The 16,272-nt window shown below is 41.7% G+C and overlaps 1 protein-coding gene across 1 annotated transcript; it reads right to left on the minus strand.

The window, feature by feature from the left end:
- Positions 1 to 1,334: 1,334 nt before the first annotated feature.
- LOC110305751 (olfactory receptor 1f45-like) lies at positions 1,335 to 2,276 on the minus strand. Its single transcript, XM_021177837.2, has one exon. The coding sequence runs from the start codon at positions 2,256 to 2,258 to the stop codon at positions 1,335 to 1,337; it is 924 nt and encodes a 307-aa protein (XP_021033496.1). The 5' UTR covers positions 2,259 to 2,276.
- Positions 2,277 to 16,272: the final 13,996 nt, after the last annotated feature.

Genomic DNA, 16,272 nt, shown 5'->3' on the forward strand with positions numbered 1-16,272 from the left:
TGTTACATATATTCCTTTGTCCCTAAGGTGCTATAGTAATATGGTGCACCTCGGCTTTGAGAGACTCTCTGCTTCCAGAAGAGACTTGAAGGGACAGTGCAGATGGCATCTGAGACACAGATGCTGTCTCAAGCTTCTACTGCCCATTCCTGTCTAGTACCTGTGCTCAGTAGGAAACACCGAAACTCTCTCTCTCTCTCTCTCTCTCTCTCTCTCTCTCTCTCTCTCTCTCTCTCTCTCTCTCTCTCTCCCTCCCTCCCTCCCTCCCTCCCTCCCTCCCTCCCTCTCTCTCTCTCTCTCTGTGTTGTGTGTGTGTGTGTGTGTGTGTGTGTGTGTGTGAGAGAGAGAGAGAGAGAGAGAGAGAGAGAGAGCTCCTAAAGAACCACATCCTGAGCTGTGATAGGTGATAAGACACAGGAAGAGGCACCTGAACAGCAATGTACTGTGACCTGTTGCAGCTTGGATCCTGGAATCGTGACACAGGATGATGAAGCAATGAAAAAAGGGCAGACACATGTAAAGGAGAGCTGGTATCAGGTAGAATGTGCGCACTCTGATGGAGGACACCTACTACCGCCGCACCCCAGAACCTCAGTGTGTTTATTATGCACTACATAGGGGCAGTGGTTACCTAATCTTCATAGGAGGTCTCTGTAGGTGAGCAGTCTCAGGCAGTTAACGTGCCAGAGGAGAAAGCTATAGTTGCTAACCTTTGCACACGCTGGTCACTCACTCACACTTGAATTCCCAAGGAAAGCTTTGCCCTCCCTATTGAGCCTTACCTACCTCTGCATGGAGTCCTCTACATGGCTGTCCCTGTGCCAACAAAACATGTTTACTCAGGGTTTCCTCTGATCCCTATAGCAATGAAGAAACCCTCACAATAGAGATGATCATTCTATAATTAATAGCCCATAGTTGTTAAGATCCAGGAAAACTAGTCTTTCTATTTAAGTCACCAGGACAACTGAGGCCTCTCAGGACTTAAAACTCTGAAGAGGATTCTTTGTAAGTCCTCTGAAGTCCCTGGTTCACTGTGGGAGCCTTGCCTCAGATGGACCTTTCCTCAGATAATTTCAAATATCTCCAAACTTCAAATGTTCTTGGCTATAAAGTAAATACTGTAAAAACCAGCCCTTTAAATACATAACAAATTGTTGCATTGGGGATAATAACCTCTTGTAAATTTCAGATTTAAAAGGGTAACTGGGATCATGTAGCACTAATTCCAGGAATGGTCACAGTGACCTGTAGACCTATATACATTGGTTTCTCTGTAAAGATGAACAGAGCATGATGTCTAGGAGTCCTCTCAGTTCTAAAGTTTTAGAATACTAAGATCGGAGAATTATCTTCCTCAGGGCTCCTTTAATGTCACGATTCCTCAGGCTGTAGATGAAGGGGTTGACCATGGGTGTTACTACTGTGAAGATGACGGTGGCCACTGTGTCCTGCACTGTGTATGTAGATGAAGGGTGCATATAGATGCCCAGGATCGCCCCATAGAAGAGGGAGACCACAGTGAGGTGAGACCCACACGTCGACAGGGCTTTCCTTATTCCATGGGCAGATTTTAACTTCAGAACCTTAGAGAAGATGTAGGCATAGGAAACAATAATGCATGTAAATGGAGTCAGAAATACCAATCCACCAATGGTGAAGACCATCAGGTCATTGATGAAGGTGTCAGAACAAGAGAGCTTCAGGATAGGGTAGGGGTCACAGAAGAAGTGGTGCACTGCATTGTGGGAACAGAAGGTGAGTCGAACCATGAGGAGAGTATGCAAGAGAGCATGCAGGTTTGTGATGACCCATGATATGGCCACCAGGAGGACACAGAGTCTGGGCCTCATCATCATGGTGTAGTGGAGAGGGTGACAGATGGCCACATAGCGGTCATAGGCCATCACACTCAGGAGGAAGCCATCCATATTGCTGAATGTGATGAAGAAATAGATCTGGGTCATACACCCCGTGTAAGAGATGGACTTGCTTCCCAACATGTGGTTCACCAATGCCTTGGGGACAATGACAGATGGAGCACTAATGTCGACACTGGAGAGGTTGGCCAAGAAGAAGTACATGGGTGTGTGGAGATGAGGGTCACAGCTGATGGCCAGGATGATGAGAAGGTTCCCAGAGATGGTGACCAAGTACATCCATAAGAACATCCCAAACACAACCTCTTCTTTCTCTGACTGTCTAGTGAGTCCCAAGAGGATAAATTCTGTGACAATTGTTTGATTGTCCCCATCCATGCCTGTGGAGAACAGTTTTGTTATGCAGTCAGATCATTCGCTAACATTTGAGCAAAAACATAAGATTTAAAATGGTTTAGTGATAGGTTGAGAACAAACTAAAACTAAATTGTCTCTTTTGTAATCTTAAACAAAATCCTGGTTAGTTTCATCACATTTCATTTATAAGTGAGTGTAGTTTTGTAAACTACTCCTGCTGGCTTGTTCCAAACTTGTTTGCTTTTTTTCACAATATTAAACTTAATATAATGATTGAGGTAATATAATTCACCTTATGGATAAAGAAACCTATTCAAACTGTCATGTAAAAAAAAAGAAAAGAAGAGGAGCTAGAGAAAGTACCCAAGGAGCTAAAGGGATCTGCAACCCTATAGGTGGAACAACATGATGTACTAACCAGTACCCCGGAGCTCTTGACTCTAGCTGCATATGTATCAAAAGATGGCCTAGTCGGCCATCACTGGAAAGAGAGGCCCATTGGACTTGCAAACTTTATATGCCCCAGTACAGGGGAATGCCAGGGACAAAAAGTGGGAGTGGGTGGGTAGGGGATTGGGGGGGAGAGGGTATGGGGGACTTTTTGGATAGCATTGGAAATGTAAATGAGGAAAATACCTAATAAAAAATTAATTCTAAATAAAAAAAAAGAAAGAAAGAAAGAAAAGGAAAGGAAAGGAAAGCCAGGCAGTGGTGGCGCATGCCTTTACTCCCAACACTTGGGAGGCAGAGGCATGTAGATTTCTGAGTTCGAGGCCAGCCTGGTCTACAAAGTGAGTTCCAGGACAGCCAGGACTATACAGAGAAACCCTGTCTCAAAAAAACCAAACCAAACAAAACAAAACAAAAACAAAAACAGCTGTCATGTAATTAATCAATTACATATTAGAAAAGAGAATTGAAAATAATGTGGTGATTTTCCTTTTACCATATAAATATAAATATGCATATGTGTTCATGAGTGCATGAGTATGTGCCTGTGTGCGTGTGTGTAAATTATATGTTATTGAGACAGGATGTCTTAGTTAGGGTTACTATTGCTGCAATGAAACAGCATGACAAAAAAGCAAGTTGAGGAGGAAAGAGTTTTTTCAGCTTACACTTCCAGATCATAGTCCAACATTGAAAGAAGTCAGGACAGGAACTCAAACAAGGCTAGAACCTGGAGGAAGGAGCTAATGCAGAGGCCATGGAAGGGCCCTACTTATTGGTTTGCTGTCCATGGATTTCTCAGCCTGCTTTCTTGCAGAACCCAGGACCACCAGCCCAGGGATGGCACCACCCACAGGGCAATAGGCCCTCTGCCATTGATCACTAATTGAGAAAATGCTCAGGATTGCCCCCACAAAAGAAATGCCTCAAGGAGACATTTCCTCAACTGAAGCTCCTTCCTCTCTGATGACTCTAGCTTGTGCCAAGTTGGCACACAAAAATCCAGCCAGTACACATGGTATGGCTATGGTACCCAGATATCAAGGACTCAAGCAATCTGCTATCCCCCCAGTCTTAGGGTGATCAGCACTGGGGATTGCGGGTTGAAGTACCCATCTTGCAATCTCTCTGCTGTTTCACACAGCTGCCATTTGTTGACAGTTTAACCACATGGCAAACAGTTTATTAAATGCTGTCCTATGAATGTGCAGTTGTATTTGTAGCTATGCTATTTTCTGCCACCAACTGGACCTGGGCTTTGATAGGTTTGTCTACTGGTTTTAAACTCTCGGCACTATGTCTGTCATGAAACCATTGTCACCCTAGCTCACAGCTCTTGGTCTCCTGCTCTAGCTCCACAAAGCTCTTCCAGCTTCCTGCATCCCAAGAAGAGCAGATACAATTGAATGAATTTCTTTTAAGGGTTTAATTATTTATTTATCTATTTACTTATTGTGTTTGTCTCTGTGTACATATGTGCAGCTGACTGTATTGCCTATGGAGCCAAAAGAGGATATTGTATCCCATGAAGCTGATTCTACAGGTTATCTTGAGCCACCTAACATGGATGCTGGGAACTGAACTTGGGTCCTCTATAAAAGCAGTGCAGGCTCTTAACCACTGAACTATCTATCTCTCCAGCCCTTGGTCTATTTTTCTCTGGAAGAAAAAGGATTGCTGACTGGCAAAGAGAAAATCCATGCAGTGCATTTTAAAAGATACTCCCAGCAGGAGAAAAGTCCAGAGACACGGGGTCAGGTAAAATATGTCTACACTATCTGTTAGAGAAGTCTTGTTTCCGCAGGAAAGGAGACGTGGTTTCCCTTAGAAATCAAAGGACTTGGGAGGGGAAAAAGAAACAGCAGCAGGGGAAAGCATACAGAGAGCCCTTGTGGGGGTTGGCTGAAGATGTACATCTTGTGGAGACAGTGAGGTGCCGGCCACTGTGAGAGAAATTGGTGAAAGCAAGAATACAGTGCAGAGATGTGAGCTCATCTTACCTGTACTAACATCTAGAACCACAGTTGACATCTAGAAGATGGTGCCAATGGGCCACAGGTAAAGGGAGGGGCCGTGGATGTTGAGAGGTGAGGGGTCAGGGGAGCTTGTGGGATAGGTCTTGAAGCAGAAAGGGGGTGCGCTGGCTGCTGCTTATACTATTCTGGTCTTCATGGTAGATGACATTTTTGGAAAAGAGAGTAGGATGGTAAGGGGTCTGTTTATTATTATGGAATCATAAATTTTATGGTTTAAAGCTAGACCATGGTTCCTCATGCTGTGATTGGAGAGTCACGATGTATCTTATAAATCTTATTCATCTCCCTTGAAGGTTTCTGAGAGAACACAAGAGTGTGAGAGAGTGCACAAACACATGAGAGAGAGAGAGAGAGAGAGAGAGAGAGAGAGAGAGAGAGAGAGAGAGAGAGAGAGAGTACCTTTGGCATGTACATTTGGTTGACTTATGTTAATCTTTTAGGAGTCAAAGGCTGTGTGACTGTGTTTGAGATACCTGATATGTCTGCATCACTGGGTGCTGATAACCCTGAATCTCCAAGTGCAGGATGTTACTCCCTGGAATAGAATCAAACAGTATCCCTCTGTGGGACTATGAATGGCATCCCTGTAGCTTTAGTCAGAAGCACATTCCTTGTGTGATCACAGATCACAATGGATGGACATAAAAAAGAAATATTAAGGCAGAGGTTTGGAGCATCTTACCCAGAGACTATCTTTTAGTGTCTCTGCCTCTCTGGGTCTCTTTCTCATTCTACCTCCATCTCACTCCTACTCCATCTCCCTCTTCTTCCCCATCTCTCCCACTCCCTGTTACTCTCACTCTCTTGTCTCTCTCTTGCACTTCTTTCCTCTCTTTCTTCTCTTCCTCCTCCTCCCTTTAGCCCCCTGGCTGTGAATATCTGGCCAAGCTTCTCAGTAAACTGTAGTCTCTGCTTCTCACCCTGCTAAACCTAACTTGCCCCCTTCGTTTTCCTGAACTTTTTCAGAACTTTTGTCTTGGGGAGAGGCTGCCCTGTTCTTAATGGGCAGCACATCTTGACAGAGAAAGGTCTGAGCGTTGACCAAGAAGCTTTGCTTCTGATCCTGGACCTGATTTACCGCACGCATTCCCTGAGTTGTGTCTCGGTGACCCTGTCTGCTACTGGGATGGCATTGCCCACTTACCTGCCCAGCTTGACTCACCTGCTGCTGTCTGTGTTGTCCGTGGCTTTCACACAATTCCCGTCTCTGTAGATTCCATGCTTGATGCTAGATTTGGTCCAATTCATTTGTGGGACATTCACCGCTGGAGAACATCTAGGAAGAGATGCATGGCTCTCTACGGTCAAGCTATGATGAGTAAATAAATAGACCCACGATCCCTAGAGATCAGGGTTGCCATGACAATGACAAACACACTGGGACACCCCTAGGAGTCATTCCTTGGAGGTCCCCACTAGAGACCAGTACTAAGTGCTGACTGTTTACATTCTGTCTGAACACTGAAAATATTGTCCTGAAGTCATTTCTTGTGAAATACTGTTACAGACATGGCCACCTTGCCTCTCTTTCCTTTGCTGTCCTTTGACAAGCCGATGAGAGGAAGGGCAGAGAAAAGGACGCACTGTCATGATGAAGTAGCCAGGAGTCAGCTCAGAGATGGGGATTGTAGTGACACTAAACAGAAACTGAAAACCCTCAGAGATACAATTTTGCTGTTTGTATTTTTTTTTATCGGTATAAGTGTTTGCCTTTGCATGCCTATGCAGTGATGGAGGAGCCAGGAGTGCTACTGGAGTTAGAGAGAGTAGTAAGCATCATGTGTTCTTTGCCCTTCCTCTCACTGGCTTACTTGGACATTACCACCTTTCTAGTGCCAAGTAAACAGTAATGCTGACTCCATTGTCACTGGACAATTTTGTTGATTTATCATCCATTAATGTGAGCATGCTGATTTCACTATATTTATTTATTTATTTATTTATTTATTTATTTATTTATTTATTTATTTATTTATTTACTTACTTACTTATTTTATTACTGTGCTGAGGATTTTGAAGACAGGGCTTCACACATGCCAGGCAAGGTGCTCTGTCCCTCCAGCCTTGTTTTATCCTTCCTCCCTCCCCACCTACCTTCCTGTGTATGTGTAGGGGAGGGGATGCACATAGGCAGGTCAGAAGACAGCTTGCAGGATCTGGTTCTCACCTTCCACTAAGCATGTTCTGGGGATCCAGTGAGTCCAAGTTATCAGCTGAGCAGCATCTTTATTAGCTAAGTCATGTTTTCCCTGCCCTCTTATCCAAATATACAAAGCAATTGTTTTAAGTTGTTGTATCAAGGCCATTTATGGTAGCCCAGATATGGTTATAAAAGAAATACCTGCCTCCCCTAAATGTTAAGAGTTCTTCATGTAACAGGATACATTTTACATGCAGATTCTATTTTTCAGTTTTTATGACATCCTTTATTTTTTTCCTTCAACAATTTCATAGGTGTAAATACTGAGCTTGCGGCATTTTCACACCTCAGATCCTCTCGCCCTCCCCACCTTCCCACCTCCATGTTCCCACCCCAAACCCTTTATCCTAACACTTTGCTTACTACATGCTGTCTACCCCTACACACACTGCTTGATTATTGATTCATGTAAGAACCTCGATGTGGGAGGATATTCTTGGAATGCATCTCTGCTTATCAAAAATAAATTAACTCATTTATATTTAGTAGGATCACCATCCAAGGGCTTGTCTCTGCCATTAAGTTTTCCTTCCCAAGGTTTATCCTTTGTTTCTCAATTATTCTTATTATCAATTTTTGTTATTCAGTTGGTTCTTTTTTGTGTCACTCTACTTTGATTCTCTCTTCCCCTTTTCTGTGTATTTTAAATTGGTTTCTTGATTATTACTTCGAAAGCTGTAACTAACATTTTAGTCTTTTTACAACTTTGCTGAGTAACACCATCTTAAGATTCAATGTCTTGGGTTCAAATGAGTTCATATATGCCTCTGTCTCTCTCCTTTTATCAAGACTACATATTACATCTTTATATATTGTTTGACAACTAATATCAATTTATAGTTATTATTTTATGCATTGGCCTTTTGAATCACATAGAAATACAGTGCTGTTGACCCAAATACAATAATCATCGTCCTGTGTGTTTACCACCATCAATGTCTAGCACACTTTCATTTTAGCCTAAAGGTTTCCTTTTACTATATATTGTACAAATTTACTGAAAATGCACTCCTCAACTTCTGCTAATCCAGAAATATCTTAATTTTTTCTTCATTATGTGAAGGATAGCTGTTTCCAATTAATAATTCTAAGGATTTGCTTTCTTTTAGCTTGTTTTTTTCTTATTTATTTACTTTTGTATTTTAAAGATTTTGTCTTAAGTAGGTGGGAGTGACCTGGTACTCCTTATGCAGCCTAGGCTGAACTAAACCTCATGAACGCCTGTCTTGACCTCCTTGTACAGGGAGTACAGACGTCCATCACCAGGTCTGTCAGCCTATACATATGCTGTCCACATCATCCGGCCTACATGGTATCTGATGAGAAACATGGCTGATGTTTACTGAGGATCACTTACTTCTTACAAGGAGCCACTTTTCTTGTTTTCAGTTTTTCTCTGATGGCTTTCTATCTTTGATGGCTATTTTGAGCAAAAGACCCTGGAGATAACTGCTCTCCCATTTTTGCATCTTTATGCATTTATGAACTTTCTACTCTAATCTGAAGAATTTTTAGACTGCTCATGGGTTTGATTATAATAACCTTATAATGTGTGTATATATCTAAATGGAGATAAATGTAAATTTTGTGTATTAGTTTATTCCTGTAGCTATGTGTAAATCTGTATTGGTATTTAATTTCTGCTCACTTATATTTAAAGAAAACACATCTGTATGGCGTAAAAGGGCCTATTTCAAAACAAGTGCCAGTTAGGCCCCAAGTATTTTGAATTTTCCTCTTGTCTGTAAAAAATGTTGTCTTTCCTTGTCTTTCACACTCTTAATTGTTTGGAGGGATCTTTGGCAGACAGATTTATCCAATATTATTCTACATGGATTTGCTAACTTCATAATTATAGTATCATTATGAGTTTGGGCTATTAAAAAGAATGAATTTATGAAATTCCTAGCCAAATGGATGGACCTGGAGGGCATCATCTTGAGTGAAGTAACACAATCACAAAAGATCTCACACAATATGTATTCATTGATAAGTGGATATTAGCCCAAAACTTAGGATACCCAAGATATAAGATACAATTTGATAAACGCATGAAACTCAAGAAGAATGAAGACCAAAGTGTGGACATTGTGCACCTTCTTAGAATTGGGAACAAAACACCCAGGGAAGGAGCTACAGAGACAAAGTTCGTAGCTGTGATGAAAGGATGGACCATTTAGAGACTACTGTATCCAGGGATCCGTCCTATAATCAGCTTCTAAACGCTGACACCATTGCATACACTAGTAAGATCTTGCTGAAAGGACCCCAATATAGCTGTCTCTTGTGAGACGATGCCGGGGCCTAGCAAATACAGGAGTGGATGTTCACAGTCAGCTATTGGATGTATCACAGGGCTCCCAATGGAGAAGCTAGAGAAAGTACCCAAGGAGCTAAAGGGATCTGCAACCCTATTGTTGGAACAACATGATGTACTAACCAGAACCCTGGAGCTCTTGTCTCTAGCTGCATATGTATCGAAAGATGGCCTAGTCGGCCATCAATGGAAAGAGAGGCCCATTGGACTTGCAAACTTTATATGCCCCAATATAGGGGAATGCCGGGGCCAAAAGAATGGGAATGGGTGGGTAGGGAAGTGGGGGGCGGTATGGGGGACTTTTGGGATAGTATTGGAAATGTAATTGAGGAAAATATGTAATAAAAATATTAAAAAAAAAAAGAATGAATTGATGAAATTCCTAGCCAAATGGATGGACCTGGAGGGCATCATCTTGAGTGAGGTAACACAATCACAAAGTTACTCACACAATATGTATTCACTGATAAGTGGATATTAACCCAAAACTTAGGATACCCAAGATATAAGATACAATTTGCTAAACGCATGAAACTCAAGAAGAATGAAGACCAAAATGTGGACACTGTGCCCCTTCTTAGAATTGGGAACAAAACACCCATGGAAGGAGTTACAGAGACAAAGTTTGGAGCTGTGATGAAAGGATGGACCATCTAGAGATTGCAGTATCCAGGGATCCATCCCATAATCAGCTTCTAAACGCTGACACCGTTGCATACACTAGCAAGATTTTGCTGAAAGGACCCAAAGATAGCTGTCTCTTGTGAGACTATGCAGGGGCCTAGCAAACACAGGAGTGGATGCTCACAGTCAGCTATTGGATATATCACAGGGCTCCCAATGGAGAAGCTAGAGAAAGTACCCAAGGAGCTAAAGGGATCTGCAACCCTATAGTTGGAACAACATGATGAACTAACCAGTACCCCGGAGCTCTTGTCTCTAGCTGCATATGTATCGAAAGATGGCCTAGTCGGCCATCACTGGAAAGACAGGCCCATTGGACTTGCAAACTTTATATGCCCCAATATAGGGGAATGCCAGGGCCAAAAGAATGGGAATGGGAGGGTAGGGAAGTGGGGGGCGGTATGGGGGACTTTTGGGATAGCATTGGAAATGTAATTGAGGAAAATATGTAATACAAAAAAAGAAAAAAAATATTAAAAATTAAAAAAAAGAAAGAAAGAATAAAATAAATAAATTTCAAATGTTATCTTATTAGACAGTTGAATTCTTTAAATATTTGTGTATTAACTACTTAGTAGAGTATATTTTGAGAAAAAATCTTTTCACTTTGCAGTTTTTAAATCCATATATTGATTTTAATTTTATTACTTAAAAATTATTCAGAAACTTTTTAAATTCTGTCTCCTTTAGTAGTTTACTGTTTCACATTTTGATTTAAAGTCACGTGAAGTTTATATATGTGTATTACAATGTGAGATAAGGGTCTAATTACATGATAGTATCCAAGTTTCTCAAATATTTTATTGAAGAAAGTAGTCTTTTCTGTATTGTACATTCTGCAACTGTTACTAAAAATGTATTGACCACAAATGAATACATATTTTCCCAGTAACATTGCATTGGTTTATGTCTTTTTTTTGTATTGGTATTACAATGATGTGTTTTTTTATGATTAAAAATATTATGCGTATATAAAAAAAAAAATGAGTTTGGGGAGGGTCACCTCTGTGGGATTTTATTTCCTCACACCTTCATGCCATGGCAGGGATATAGCATATCAGGGTGATTTATCATTGATGATGTCAAACTTTATTGCTTGGTAAAAAGAATGTTTTATCATTTCCCCTTCAGTAATCTGTTCTTTGGTTGCAAGTCACTCAGTCCAGCTGCTTTTCAAAGGGGAGGAGAGGACTAAGCTCCACACCCTGCTAGAGGTGACAGGGGTGTGGCACTGACACTACCAGGACCTCTGCTGGAAGATCCTGTTTCTTCTTCCCTGTTCCCATGTTGATCCCGTTGCCTGCTTTCATCAGGATGGACTTACTCGTGTTTATTTCCTATTTTGAGTCACAATGACACCAAGCATCCCTCTCTCACCGTGCTTGGGATCAGAACTGTTTGGTGTTTCAAATTCTTCAAATCTTGAAATATTTGCATGCACATAACGAAAAGCCAGTCTAAACATGAAACTCTGTGTTTGCTTCATGGATCCTCTGTATATGTATATGCAGCCTGAGATAATTTTATAGAGTGTTTTTAGTGTGCCTGCTTCAGATAATACAAGGTTACCCGAAGAATTTATGTATCATGTTGGCATTCAAAAAGTTTCAGGTCTGGAGGAATTGTTAAAATTTCAGATTTTGAGCTAGGAATGCTCAGCCTGCCACACTATCTGTTGTCTGTTAGCCATGGGAAGCACCTTTGTTGTGGCTGCTGTGTCTTTTTGGCATGCTTTATCCCTCTTTTCTTTTCTCTGGTCTTTTTTTTTCTTTCACCCCTTCTCCCTTCCCCCTTTCCTTCCCAGTTCTTGGAAATCACTCTCTTTCTACAGAACAAGATGCACCAAGATCTTATCAGCCACTTTCCCCCCACTGCCTGTGGTCCAGACACACACACACACACACACACACACACACGCACACGCACACGCACATGCACGCAAGCACGCATGCACGCGCACACACACACATGAAACTTAAGGCAGACGCTGGACAAGTGTTTGAAAACAGGTTCAGACATATATATGAGGACTCAGTCTAGAAAGCCAGGTTCATCAGGACTTAGGACTCAGGAAGTAGACAAAGCCAACTTCCAAGGCTCAAGTGACAAGAGGGTAATGCCCAGAAAAAAGTCATTTACTGAAAATCCATTGACTTCACATAAAAGAAGAAAGCTTTGACCTTACTCTGAGACATCAGGAGTCAAACTACCATAGAATAATAATTTCTAGAAGGTTGTAATAGCCAGCCAATGGCATGGAGGCTTCTTCTGCTTGTAACAGACATAGGCCTGGCAGGCTTATAGCCTTGGTGATTCCATGAGACTCCAGTGGCCCCGATGTGACACAGTCACACGTCCCTCTGGGAGAGCAGTGTCTGGGGAATCAAGCACGGTTGAGAGATGACCATTTGTTTCAACATCCATTGAGCTAATACCAAACTTTTTTTTTCAGTTGTTTAATTGGCACACCAAGAGTTCACTCCCCAAAGGCTAATTAGTAGTAAGTAGAAATTGCATGTAGAAAAGAGAGAATGCAGAGTCTCCCAGGAGTCTAGGCTGAGAGAACAAAGTCTCTAGGCCAGGTCTCTATTAACTCAGGTGCTAGGAGGTAAGTCACCAGACAATGTGGCTGCCACTGGAGAACAAGATGCAACTTTGGTACAGGTTCTGCCTCTGAGGGAAGAGGGCACCAAGGACTCCACGTGGGACCTTGTTCTTCTTACTCACGAGTTCCTCACAGACAGACAACTAGGACCAGGGAGGCCTACACCTCTGGAGAAATCTCTCCCTTCTTCCTGTGTCTCCCTGTGCAGGGAGCTGGAGAGAAATAATTCAGGAAGATAGAAAGATAAACAGAAGTGTGCATTCATGCAAAGAAGAATGAAAAGCAAGATATTTGTGTAGACAGAATTAACCAGCATGCAATGGGCCCACCAATACAGCTATCCGGTGAATAATGAGTTTCTAAGACAATTTATAAGAGGCACATGTGAATAGAGAATGGTTTCCCTTTGTCTCTCTATCCTTTAATAACTTCATTGGCTTTCATCTTCATCTTCTATCTTCCTTTTCATTCAACTTAAAAAGATATTTCTTTCATTTTTTTGAAATTATAATAGAATTACGTAAATTTCCTTTCCCCTTTCCTCCCTCCGAATTCTCCCATATAAATCTTCTTACTTTCTTTAAATTCATGGCCTCTTTTCTTTTATTAATTTTTGTCACATGCATATACACTTATGTGCACACACACAAATACACAGCACCTCTCTAAATTACATATATCTTTTATATTTTTATATATGTATATATACTGCTCACATATGTATACACATACATACATATATGCTTTCAGGGCTGACCATTTGGTATTGGATAATCAAGTGGTGTGCTCTTCCTACTCCCAGCATCCCTTAGTTCCCTGTCGTTCTTTGTATAGGGTTGAGGCCTCATGGGCTTTCCCCAGTCACTTTGGTACGTCTGTTGTTGATGCCCTTATCCATCTTACTGCTTAGGCAATCGTGCATGTGAGACTTTATGGGTGTAGCTTCTGACTTTCCCAGGAGACACAATCTCACAGAAAACTCCGTTCCTCTGTCTCTTAAAACATTCTGTCCCCTCTCACCCAGTGTTTCCTGAGCTTCCTAAATTGGACTCCAGATCTGCTCAAAAAGAGGAAAATCATTCCTGGTACTTGAAACCTAACCAACTACCCACAGATAGTGAGATCACGATTCTTGGAGCCTACAACCAACACTACTAAACCTACGTAATTCGTGACTACACTCTCACTATTTGTTTTTATACCATCAGATACGTTGTTCACATCCAACTTTCGAAGCTCAGACACCAGTAGTACTAGTTATTCAGCACCCTGAAGCAAGAGGATTTCTGAATGCAAGAATTTTAACCTAGCATGGAAAACACAAGAAGACTCATCCCTAAAAATCCTGGGCTCTGCACACAGCTCTTTCAGTTGCTGTTTCTCTGGGTCCAGAATTCAGTGAAACATCTTCCATTCCACAGTGGCTTTTCAGGGCTTGAGTTCCCTAGATTCTAATGGTCATGGCTCTAAGATTTGTTGTCTGTTACTTCTCAATTTTCCATTGACTCAGACAGAATAGCCCAACTCTCCCAAAAGCTTTGCCTGAGCATGAAGTCCTATTATATAAAGTTACAAACATCAACAATGTTCAGTTAGCCTTTACTGAATGCACTCTTTAGTATTTGCTTTCCTTTACTTAAGTGTCTTAGTTAATGTTATTATCACTGTGATGAAACACCATGACCAAAGAAACTCAGGGAGGAAAGGGTTTATTCAGCTTACACTTCCACAGCACTGTTTATCATTGAAGGAAGTCTGGGCAGGAACTGAAATATGGCATGACCCTGGAAGCAGGAGCTGATGCAGAAGCCATGGTAGGACTGCTTACTGGCTTGCTCATGATTTTCTCAGCTTGCTTTCTTATAGAACCCAGGACCCAGGAAAGGCACCATCCACCATGGACTGGGATCTCCCCAATCAATACTATGAAAATACAGATGCCCCATACTCAGGAGTATATGGGCAGCACAAATTGGACTCTGTGGGTTATTAAAACAAACAAAAGTGAAGATATGAAGTTGGGAGGGAGTGGTGGGTAGATCCTGGAAGGGTTAGGGCAGGAGTCAGGGATGTATATGGTCAAATTAAATTGTATGAAATTCTTAGAGAATATAACTATCTTTTAAAAAAAAAGAAAAAATGCCTTATAACTGGATAATGTGTAGGCATTTTCTCAGTTGAAGTTCCCCTCCTTTCAGTCAACTATAGTTTATGTAAAGTTGACATAAAACTAGACAACACAGCTTGGGTCTTGGGAACTGAACTGTTTTGACCCTTTGATTGGCAGCTGTCAGACCCTGCCCTGCTGTGCAGGAATCTTGAACAAGAGCTGTCCATCAGATAATTACCATTTATTTAATTAGATAGATAGATAGATAGATAGATAGATGGATAGATAGATGGATAGTTGGTTAGTTAGTTAGTTAGTTAGTTAGTTAGTTAAAATAGGATCTTGTGTATCCTAGACTGGCCTCAAAATTTCTATGTAGCTGAGACTGGCTGCTGAAGTCAGAACTTCTCAGGAGACCATGTTTTAGTCATGGCTATTCTAAACAATTGATATTGACTGTGAGATAGCTCTCGGTGGCCATAACAAACTTCAATGAGTCCTAGGTGACCTTGCCTCAGTGATACAGCTGTTCTTACTCCAGCCTCAGAAAAGCACATCTGCCAGAGACCAGAAACTCAGAAGCAAGCTCACTATTGACTGAAGAGAGACTGTACATACAAGATGTGTAATCAAAGGAACTAGACTCCTTATATGAGAAGTTGCTATTGGTAGAGTTGAGAAGCTGTGCACACACGTACTGCAGCAAGAGAAGTAACACGGTTTTCTTGTAACCCACTTTTAATAAGGGTTCAACCTCTCCTCTAGTCCACCACCCAGGAGAGATAGTGGAAGAGAAAAGTGAAGACCTGTTCAGAAATAATTCTTTGGGGGTGACCTCGATCTTCTTTCTCTGCAGTTCAGTCCCGTCGTAAACACCAAACATGACCTAGCAGCTACAGTACAGACCAGTCCTCTAGACAGGGATATCAAAGTATGGACCAGAAGCTATATAGTCTAGTTCTTTCAGCAAGGGGACACCAGGCAGCAGCTGTAGTTCAATCCTGAAGAAACAGCCATGTTTACCAAGTGGCCTAAGAATAGGCCTCGGAGGTAGCAAGATGCTGCAGGAACCCCAGGAGCAGTTCTTGGGAGAGTTTCTCTCAATGGCAGCGATACCATGTGTTGAGCTCAACAACACTGTGTAAGGTGAGCCAATACATGAGAGTATTTAGCAAAGAATAGAGAGGCAGAGCAAACCAAACCAATGATCAGTGCCCACTGTCTGTGGCGTCATACTTATAATCCTTTATCACAGGTCTTTTTGTATACTTGCTATATCCAAACCTCCTTTCACCTGTGTCTGCTACAGGAAAACAATCTTTCATGTTTTTGCATTTTCACCTGTGTGCCCCAGCAAAACATCATTTGACATAACTAACGTTCCAAAGAACTAGAAGTTTTCACATCAGTTTTCAGCCCCACTGTCAGACAGGTGGGTTTCTCTCCTGTACACCCACCTCCATGCTGTGCTGTAACCCTCAATAAATCCTACTTTTTAAAATTATCTGTTTGTGGCCCTTATCTCAGCCAGAGTGAGCTGAACTGGATATGAACAGATGAAATTCTGACCTTCAAACTCCAGGCACTCAACGGCACTTCTAGTGATCCTCGAGGTTAATAGTCTCAGGAGACT

Source organism: Mus caroli, unplaced genomic scaffold (genome assembly GCF_978045245.1).
Source record: "Mus caroli unplaced genomic scaffold, Mus_caroli_1 scaffold_13, whole genome shotgun sequence".
NCBI lineage: Eukaryota > Metazoa > Chordata > Mammalia > Rodentia > Muridae > Mus > Mus caroli.